The 10,179-nt window shown below is 52.7% G+C and overlaps 1 protein-coding gene across 1 annotated transcript; it reads left to right on the top strand.

Moving 5' to 3' along the window:
* The first annotated feature begins 910 nt into the window (after positions 1 to 910).
* Positions 911 to 10,093, top strand: AP2M1 (adaptor related protein complex 2 subunit mu 1). Its single transcript, XM_059391427.1, has 11 exons — positions 911 to 1,021; positions 3,053 to 3,169; positions 5,028 to 5,293; positions 6,040 to 6,122; positions 6,739 to 6,874; positions 6,967 to 7,108; positions 7,609 to 7,728; positions 7,834 to 7,969; positions 8,061 to 8,158; positions 8,662 to 8,773; positions 9,441 to 10,093. Exons 2-11 carry the CDS (start codon positions 3,096 to 3,098, stop codon positions 9,573 to 9,575), a joined length of 1,302 nt encoding a protein of 433 aa, XP_059247410.1. The 5' UTR covers positions 911 to 1,021; positions 3,053 to 3,095; the 3' UTR covers positions 9,576 to 10,093.
* Positions 10,094 to 10,179: the final 86 nt, after the last annotated feature.

The following is a 10,179-nucleotide window of genomic DNA, read 5'->3' as shown; positions in this document are numbered from 1 at the left end:
CGGTGGGCACCTGGGTGGCTCAGTCAGTTAAGCATCTGCCTTCAGCTCAGATCATGATCCCAGGTTCCTGGGATTGAGTCCTGCGTGGGGCTCCCTGCTCAGTGGGGAGTCTGCTTCTCCCTCTACCCTTCCCTCCTGCTTATGCTTTCTCTCTCTCCCTCTCAATAAATAAATAAAACCTTTAAAAAATAAATAAGAGTAAATAAATAAACTTGCCAACGGTTTTTAAAGCAACATATATGCTGTCACTAGAAGACACACAGGTCCTGGACTCCAGAAGTCACATACGTATAAATAGCTGGGATAGAACAGACATTCTTGAAAAGATTCGGCTAGTTTCTTACAAGTATTTGCCTTCTCACTCCCTGCCCTTTTACTTGGGTAATGATCCCTGGGAAAGGGCTCATGTCTGGAACAAGTATTTGATGAAAAACTTGAGAGAATCAGAGGTGGTGGTAGAAAGCAGGAAATTCAGTACAAACATTTCTGCCAAGTCGTGTGTGTGTGTGTAAAGTGAGCACAGCCAGTCCTCGGACTCCTGAGACAGAAAAGGCCTGCAGCAATCTAAGGCTTAACAGATGGGCTTCAACAAATGGCATTAATCCTCTGAAGCTGTCTTAAACACTGAAATAGGACCAGGATGGATTGCAGACTACAATTCCCAGAATGCTCAGCGGAGAAAATAAAGTCAGTGGAGCAGCGTATGATGGGATCTGTATTTCGTGAAAGGCTGGATAAAGCCCCTCCTATCCCTACTCACAGCACTCCTACCCGCCGAAGCCTGTCGGTAGTTGTAGTTTTACTGAACATAGGAAGCTTAAAATTGCTAAGAGAAGGTCGAAGGGCCTGACGGGATATGTAGTCGGCGCGTCCGCCGGACGCGCACGCGCAACTATGTTCGGGGCGGGGCCGCGGCACTGCGGTGAAAGCCGAGGCAGCGGGCTGGCGAGCAGGGGGCGGGCGGACATCTTGGGATCCGGAGAGTGGCCCGGCGGGCCGAGCAGGGGGCCGCGGACACCAGGTAAGCTCCGGATCTGGCCAAGGGTGAGAGAGAACGCCTACCTCGCTGCCCAGCTTTGCCTTTCCTTGCGCTGCACTACGCGGAAAGCTGCCCACACCAGGGAGTGGCTTCAGCCTTCAGATCGAGAGGGAGCTGACGGCGGGGCGGGGGCGCCCGGGGCGCGGTTGCGGGACGGGCAAGGAGCGGCGCCCTCCACCTGACCCGTCCGGCGCCTCCCGGGAGAGAGAGACTTACTGGAATCCTCTCAGAGCGGGGACGCTGTACGGCGCCCCCTTACCCGGGATCGTGACAACCCTCCTGTTCCTTTGCGCTTCTCCTCTCAGAGCAAGGACAATTCCCCGTCCCCTAGGACAGTGACACCCCCTTGTGTCGCCTCCCTGGACTGTGACAGGCTTCCCACCCTGCGGCATCCCCTCCCCCCCAGTTGAGTGACACCCCGCGGCTCTTCTTCCTCAGGCCTGTGACAGCCCCCGCACCCCCGTGGAGCCATTTTTTTCCCGCGATGTCTTCCTCCCCAGGGAGAAAAGCCCACCATCCGCTCATGCCTCTACGCTTGAACCCCAAAGCAGGTTACGCAGCCCCAACTTTCCCTTATTCACCACTGTCAGGCTCTCCCTGCTGTTTTTCCTCTTCAAAGGCTTGACCTTTGCCACACGGGAAACTCCTTCGTCCAGATGTAACGCTGCCCCACCCCCCACCCCAGGCCTCTGCTGCTGCAGCCTCACCTGAAGTAGACCGCCCGGCTGTTTCTACCAGTCTTTCCCCTTAACTCAGGATTCCCTTCTTGTCCCGGGCCCCACCTCTGCTCCTGTGGTGCTCTGAGGTCCCTACCACTTGATACCTGTGAACTTGCTTCTTTGCCCAGGGCTCTACCTCCATTTTGCATTTCTTCTCTCAGCCTCTTTGGGCCAAGGGGTAAAATGTATCTACCACCACCTTGAGAGCCTCTCACTGAGTTTTGGAGACCCTGATGGCCACAGTAATTGGTTTTATTTTCCAGTTTAGAAAAGTCTGCTAAACTCTCTCTGCCCTGTAAAATTAATACCAGAGCTAATTCAGGAAATCTAGAATTAAATTAACCTTTTTTCTCCTTGCAAACACTTTGAGTTAGTTTGACCCAAATAATTTGGATAATTCACGTATTCCACTCCTTGCTTGTAGGTACTCGGGCCAGAAATGAGTTATGTCATGGGTCTGGAATCATAGAATTTCAGCTGGGTTGATCTCTTGGTTTTATGAATCCTGTACCCCTACCCCCAATTTTTATTGCATTTGGGAGCTGAGAGGGATCCTCCCTTTTTGAAAGGGAGGTGGTTAAAAATAACTAATAAGCTTGGGTCATTGAAGTGTAGCCTGCCAGGGCTGGGCCTTTCTGCTCTGCTCTTTTGCCTGCTTATCTGACTGCCTGGGATTGGTTGGAGCCACACTCCTGGGTTGGAGTCAGGGCCTAAGGCCTCCATTCTCTCCTCCCCACGCCCTGCACACCCTTTCCTGGAATGTTTAGACTTCTGTGAATTAGAGAGCCGCAGGTTCAGGCCCTGCCATCTTCTCAGAAGGGTAGTGGAGCCTGAGAGACCGGGTACTCCTAAACCGTGCCTGGGGGCCCCAGGCCTGAACCAAGTGGAGTAATTCCTACCGCCATTCCTGCAGCCTCAGGCAGGCCTTCACAGTGACTCACCGGCTAGAATCTGAGTGAGAGTCTGCACAGGAAGGGGCCAAAAAGGATCCGTGCTGAGCTCAGCACTGTGAAGGGTGGGGGAGGCTACTCTTTGGGCTCAGCCCCAGAAAAGGGAAGATCAAAATGGCCTTAGAATCCTGGGCCCAAGTCCCTCTCCATTTCTTTTCTCCTTTCCAGTGTCAGATAAACAGGAACTGGAGCCTGGCTAAGGGGAGGGGCATGCCTGGGGAGGACTTCAGGGTCACTTACTGGAGGGTTGAGTCAGGAGAAAAAGCCCAGCTGGTGAACTGCACAGCCCCACAGGGGATGTTGGCCGAGGTTCTCAGGCCTTCCCTTACCTCCGCCTGTCTTAGGTCTGTTCTCAGAGCGATGGGCCTTGGAGACTGAGCTGCCGCCATGATTGGAGGCTTATTCATCTATAATCACAAGGGGGAGGTGCTCATCTCCCGGGTCTACCGAGATGACATCGGGTGAGTCCCCTGGCTGAACCAGCTGTGCCCCCACCCTTCATCCCTCCTTCCCAGCATGCAAGAGCAGGTCTGTTCCTACCAGAGTCTTGACTTGGGCCACCCCACCCCTTGCTGCATCCTAGAAGCTCCGCTAATACAGCCTGGTTCCCATTAAGTCTGGTGGTATTGGCCTGGCAATAGGCGGGACCTGTGGAATTGTGTGGCCTCCACAGTCTTAGGAACTCCTGCCCTTCCTGCCTTCTGTTTCCCTTAGTGACAGACCTAGTTGCTGGAGATGAGTGCTTTTGCCTTGGCAAATTAATTCCTCCTTTGAGGGGATGGGAGATCTTTCTCCAGGGGGTAAAGTTAGTGGCCAGGCAAGTGGTACTAGTCCATATAAGTCTCAGAAGCCCTTCACATGGTGAGAGCCTTCACTGAATTCTTCTGAAAGCCTCTGCAGGCCGCCAGATCCGCTCCCACTCCCTTTCTTGGGAGGAGGCAGGCTGCTGACTCAGCTGTTTTCAATTCCTCTGGGCCACTTCTAGAAGAGAGGTTGTGAGCAAGCCTGAGGCACTCTCAGGGTCACTGAGGGATGGGCAGGGAGGCCATGCAGCCCTTTCTGGCCTATCAGTAGACCTGGAAGAGCTCCTTGTTCGGGGTCCCTCAGACCTTAACAAGGAGGCACAGACTGCCTTCTCATTCTGCCCCACCCTGCATGCCACTGTTCTTTCCTCAGTGAGGGGACATATCCTAGCCTCAGCAGCTCTAATGAAATTAGGCTCCTCTGGTTTGTGCTGCCCTGTTTTTCTTCCTTTAAGAGCTTAGGACAGATAGTTATAGAATGGGCATGCTGTAGTGCCCTAGCTCCTTGGCTCCCAGCTCTGTGGCTAATGGGCTGGCCTGGCCTTTGTGGCTATTTGTCCATTGGGTGGTGGTGGGCATGAACTAGAGTTGTGGTAGTGCCTGGCTTCCCTGAACCTGGCTGGCTGTACCCATCTGCACCCTCTCCTGCCCTGGATGAACCTGCTTAAGCCAGGGCACATACTGTCTTGCATGCCTTGCTGTGCTTTCCGCTCCTTGCCTGTTGCTCGTCTGCTTCCACTCATGGTGTGTGCTGCCTGCCCCAGTGTGTTGTGTGTCTAATCCTCTCTCTCGTTGCTGCCACTCTCCTCTTCTTGCTGGCGTCATTTCTCTCATCCCATCTCATTGGCTGCCGTAGCAATAGGTAAGCAGCCTATCAAGCTGCCACCCAGGCACAGGTGGGTGGGGGGCCCTGCCCCCCATCATTGTTTTCTTCATCTGTTTTCATTCCCTGAACTCGTCCTGGAATTGGACCCTGGACAGGAATGAATGGCCCAGCTCCATGGCCCTTTAGTGCCTTTTCCTCAATTGATTAGAACCTTCTCTGAAGTCATGCTGGCTTTGTCTCACTTCTGCAAGAGCCAGGCCTCCCCACTGGTAGGATCACAAGTGGGAAAACTGAAGAAGGAGCAGGGTATCTTTCTAATTTGGGCCTGGAGCTTACTGAGAAACTAGAGAGGTGGCAGCTGGGAAATTGGGGCCAGGTCTGGGAGTCAGGAATATACCTCCTTAAGCCTAATGGACTTCACTTTATTAGTGGTATGCCTATCCTGTCATTCCCACCTGATTTCCCTAACTCTGGTGGCTTTCAGACACCAGCTCTGCTCTGGCCCTACTCCCGTGCTTCTGCTGGGAGCCACAAGGGCACTGCCCCAGCAGTTTAGGCGTTGGCTTCAGAGTACATGTCAGACTTAAGCAGTGAAGGTGTGGGGAAAGGTTGTTAACAGCTATGGTTAATGTCCCCACGGAGTGAGGTTTGATGGGGTGCTGAGCAGCCCCTGTGTACCCTTTTCCTCAGGAGGAATGCAGTGGATGCTTTTCGGGTCAATGTTATCCACGCCCGGCAGCAGGTGCGCAGCCCCGTCACCAACATCGCTCGCACCAGTTTCTTCCATGTTAAGCGGTCCAACATCTGGTTGGCAGCTGTCACCAAGCAGAATGTCAATGCTGCCATGGTCTTCGAATTCCTCTATAAGATGTGTGACGTAATGGCTGCCTACTTCGGCAAGATCAGCGAAGAGAACATCAAGAACAATTTTGTGCTCATATATGAGCTGCTGGATGGTGAGGCTGGCAGGGTGGTGGGCGTAGGGTGGGGATGGACCTGATGGGGCCTAGCCTGGAGGTAGGGAGCATGTGTGAGGTTCCCTCCAGTGTCCTGTGAACTTTATTTCCTGTCTGGTCTTTTGAGCCTTGAGGCGGCCAGTCTAAATTCAGCCTTAAAGGCTGCTCTGAAGTAGAACACAGAAATAGGCTAGTGAGTAGAGGTGGGGAAAGGGGGTGGGGGACCAAAAGATATTTCAGAGGGCTAGGAATCTAAGTGGGGGGCTTGGTAGCTGGGCGTCCTGCAGTTAAGCACATTTCCCTCTTACCTTTGTGGTTTGGGCCTTAGTTCACTGAGTGTCCTTCCAGCTTTCTGTCTCAACAGCTACCTCAGAGCCTGAAGGACAGTGAGATATTACTGACTTCTGGGGTTGCATTATCTCTGTTCCTCTGTAGGGTATGATTAAAGGGAGTCTTTCCATCTTCCCCAGAGTCTGTTTTCTAAGGTCTCAGTGCTTCTTGATCTCTCACGCACTAGCCATGAGATTCTTCTGATTTTCTCTGTGAAAAAAATCTGATGTTTTAAGTATGTTTTCTTATGGAGCACAAATCCCAGAGTAAATGCTACAAAGCCAGAGGACATTGCCGCAGATGATCCCATGGTCTTCTAGAGCTGTGCTGGCCAGATATGTCCTGGCCAGGGGAGGGACTGGACTGAAGGAGCCTTCAGTTTTTTCCAGGGGGTGATGGTTCCCTTCCTTTTGCAGAGATCCTGGATTTTGGCTATCCACAGAATTCAGAGACAGGCGCACTGAAAACCTTCATCACCCAGCAGGGTATCAAGAGCCAGGTACTCAGTGGGATAGCCACAGCAAGGGTGGGGCCCATCTACCTTGAGCTTCCCCCTCACAGCCTTGTCCCAGATGACTCAAGAGCCCGCCTCTGACAGGAAGTGCTGGCTTGAGCCCTCTACCGTGATTGCAGGCCTATTTTGCCTCATGTGGCCCTCCACCCTAGGAGTAGCCAACTCAGCATCCCTGTTACTGGGAATACACTTCAAGCAGTTTCCTTCTGCACTGGGGGAAGGAAGGGTGTGGGCTGCCCTGGAGGCCTGGTATTCCTCAGAAAGGGAGAGCGTGGGCCCTCCTCTGGGGTCCAGATCTTATATCTGCCTTCTCCTCCTTTTCTGCCTGCCTCTTCCCATCTGTGCTCCCCTACTGCTTCCTGTGGGCATCACATTGGCCCTTTGGCCTCCAGCATCAGGTAAGCAGTTCCCTCAGCTTCACCTTTACAGCTTTCTTCAGGCCCTGCCAAATGGAGCTCATGGGGATGATGAGTTATTGGCAGCATGGGGGCAAGGGAGGAAGGGAGTTTGGGTGAGAGTGGAGTGGGGATAGAGACAGACAGGGTCTTTGAAGGTGGAGGGGAATGAGGCCATTCGTGTTTTTCTCTGTCACCCCATGTAGACAAAGGAAGAGCAATCGCAGATCACCAGCCAGGTGACTGGGCAGATCGGCTGGCGGCGGGAGGGCATCAAGTACCGCCGGAATGAGCTCTTCTTGGACGTGCTGGAGAGTGTGAACCTCCTCATGTCCCCCCAGGGTGAGAGCCCGCTTGTGATGAGCCGGAGGGGCAGGGTCAGGGCAGCACTCTTGTCCTAACTCACATGTTCCCATGTGTCTGTCTGTCACCAGGGCAAGTGCTGAGCGCCCATGTGTCAGGCCGGGTGGTGATGAAGAGCTACCTGAGTGGCATGCCTGAGTGCAAGTTTGGGATGAACGACAAGATTGTCATTGAGAAGCAAGGCAAAGGCACAGCTGATGAAACCAGCAAGAGGTGCCTGAGCGGGATTGCTGGTGGGAGAGGGTGGACCTTCGAGGGCTGAGCAGGGCTTGGTCTATCACAGGTTCCTTCAAGATACCATTTCTGCAGTAATGCAGACTCCCTCTTCCCAAGGGTGTGCTTGCCTGGTTACTCTTGACATCTGTGCTTACAAGAAATGAGAAGATTGTCCTCATCCTACTTCAAGAGTAGACCCCTTTGTTTGATCCCCAGGGCTGAGACTCTTCTATACATATTGATGGCCTCCCATTGTGCCTGAAATCTCTGGGTCCCAAGCAACAGAGTTCTCCAGAGATGAGCTTGTAAAGCTCCCACTCTCCGTAAATCAGCACCAGGGACCCCTGAGTCAGAAAGCTGCATTCTGGTAGCTTTCCAGTCTGTAGTGCAGGCCTCATCCAGGATATGGCAGCCTTTGGGGGTGGGATAGTCTCCCAGCCAACCCTCTCCTGCCACTCTTCTGTACCAACGAGGAGACCTTCTGCCCCTGCTCGCAGTGGGAAGCAATCAATTGCCATCGATGACTGCACGTTCCACCAGTGTGTGCGACTCAGCAAGTTTGACTCTGAACGCAGCATCAGCTTCATCCCACCTGATGGAGAGTTTGAGCTAATGAGGTGCCACTGGGGTGTGAGGAGGCAGGGGGTGCTGCTGGCCAAGAGAAATGGGGGGAGGGAGGAGGACAGGCTCTGCTGTGCCAACCTTGCTCCCAACCCCTAAAGGTATCGTACCACCAAGGACATCATCCTTCCTTTCCGGGTGATCCCACTAGTGCGAGAAGTGGGACGCACCAAACTGGAGGTCAAGGTGGTCATCAAGTCCAATTTCAAGCCTTCATTACTGGCTCAGAAGATTGAGGTGAGAACAAGGGACTTGGGGAGGAAGCAGCACTGTCTCTGGGTATAAAAGCAGCTGATGTCAGGGCTTGACAGAGTTCCCTCACTTGTAGGTGAGGATCCCAACCCCACTGAACACAAGTGGGGTACAGGTGATCTGCATGAAGGGGAAGGCCAAGTACAAGGCCAGCGAGAACGCCATTGTGTGGAAGTGAGTCTCCTTCATGAGGCCGCTACAGGTCTCAAGATTCCTTGAACCCTCTTTTAAGTTTTACCTTCATTTTCTTGGGCGAGAGAGAGAATGAGTGTGTTGTGTGTGTGTGTGTTGGGCGGGGGGTGCCTATCTTTTTCCAGGAGCCTCTACTTATGCTGTCAGCCCCATACCTCTGTGTAAGAGTGTACACGCCCATGTTTGAGTGCATGCATACATTTATCGGAATGCTTCCATGTTTTCCCCTGGAATATTTCTGTGAACTAGCAGGGGATAGCATGTTGTGTATTTAAGCTAAAACTGCAGCCCACAGTGCCAAAGGAGTAGCAGGCCCAAGGTTCCATTGCAAGTGCTTAGCAGGGTCTTCCCCATACTGTTTGTCCTGGCACCTCCCACATGCTCCTCAGTTTCCTTGTCCGTACCCCTCCAAAAAGGTACCCTCCACCTTAAAACTCCTCCAAGCTATCAGGGGCACTTGCTGCTTACTGCCCCTCTGTTCCCAGGATCAAGCGCATGGCAGGCATGAAGGAATCACAGATCAGCGCTGAGATTGAACTTCTGCCCACCAATGACAAGAAGAAATGGGCTCGACCCCCCATTTCCATGAACTTTGAGGTATGGCAAAGGAGAGGCCTTAGAGCCATGGCAGGGTGTGCTAAGAAAGATCTTAGGATTGTTTAGGTCAAATTCTGCACTTTACTACCTGCAGATGAGACCTAGGCAGGGGAAATGATTTAATTCATAGACCCATTCCTTCCCCCTTCAGGCCTCTTACTAGAAATTGCTATCCACACTGACAAAAATCTTTGACTTCTAAAGCTTGTCATAAAAACAATTTTTTGGAAAAATTTAGATGGAATGCCAAATAAGACAAAGTTTATCTACAGACAGGAGAATGGGCTGACTTTGCTTTATGCATGTTAGACATAAAATTTTCTCCACCTTATTTTTTAAGCCTATATTATTGAGCAGGATCAGTGTGTTCTACAGTGAGTCTTTGGTTGCTGCCACCTGCTGCTTAAAGGAATTAAATCAAGTTATCACAGGCAGGGCCTGATTTCAGACCTAAGTGGTTATTTTACGTTACTCTTGGATACGCTTTCTTCTTTAATAACCTCTTAAGAAGACCCTTCTTAAGCTTCCCCCAGCTTCTTTCAGGACCCCAATCATTCAGACACCTGTAGTAGAGATGAAGTAGGTAGGTCAAGGCTACAGAACTTCCTAGAGGAGAGTAGTTGTGAGAGGAAGACCACATCCCTAACTGGAGTTGTCCCTTACCCAGGTGCCATTCGCACCCTCTGGGCTCAAGGTGCGCTACTTGAAGGTGTTTGAACCGAAGCTGAACTACAGCGACCATGATGTCATCAAATGGGTGCGCTACATTGGCCGCAGTGGCATTTATGAGACCCGCTGCTAGCTGCCTAGTAGCAGCTAGCCTGCCTCCCCACCCGCCCTTTTCCGTGGGTCTGGGTGCCCTGGGCCACCATACTTCAGTGTCTCCTCCCTCCTGCTTTGCTGCCTTCCCTTTGCACCAGCCCCTGAGTCTAGGTCTGGACCAACTACATTGCGAGCGGGACTGGTGGAGCAGTCCCTGGGCTCCCTGGGCTCCCTGGGCTCCCTGGGCTCCCTGGGCTCCCTGGGCTCCCTGGGCAGGGTGGTTTCTGGGGCTCCTACTCCACCATCCATCTGTCTGCCCTGGCCCATGCCAGGCTCTCTGTTCTCTGACCAAAGCCAGGTGGGCTCCCTTTCCTCCCCTCCCCTGTGGCCACATCTCTCTGGAGTGGGAGGGTTGGCTGCCCCTCACCTCGGAGCTCCCCCAAAGGCCAGTAACGGATCCCCAGCCCTCAATCCCTACTCTGCTTTGGGATAGTGTGAGCTTCATTTTGTACACGTGTGACTTTGTCCAGTTATAAACCCAATAAACTGTAGAGCGGAGTTGCTAAGTGTTAATGTGGAAGCTCAATGGGGAGGGGGACTGATGGGATTGCTCTTCCCAAACCTCATGCTGCCTGCATGAGTAG

Source organism: Mustela nigripes, chromosome 2, assembly GCF_022355385.1.
Source record: "Mustela nigripes isolate SB6536 chromosome 2, MUSNIG.SB6536, whole genome shotgun sequence".
In the NCBI taxonomy this organism is placed as follows: domain Eukaryota; kingdom Metazoa; phylum Chordata; class Mammalia; order Carnivora; family Mustelidae; genus Mustela; species Mustela nigripes.
This window is presented reverse-complemented; position numbering and strand designations above follow the sequence as displayed.

What these genes read in the sequence shown, in the direction of transcription:
- AP2M1 (XM_059391427.1), top strand. Translation starts at nt 3,096, where the DNA reads ATGATTGGAGGCTTATTCATCTATAATCACAAGGGGGAGGTGCTCATC. An exon ending in GTCTACCGAGATGACATCGG is followed by an intron (nt 3,170 to 5,027) that starts GTGAGTCCCCTG and finishes CCTTTTCCTCAG; the next exon opens with GAGGAATGCAGTGGATGCTT. An exon ending in GAGAACGCCATTGTGTGGAA is followed by an intron (nt 8,159 to 8,661) that starts GTGAGTCTCCTT and finishes CTCTGTTCCCAG; the next exon opens with GATCAAGCGCATGGCAGGCA.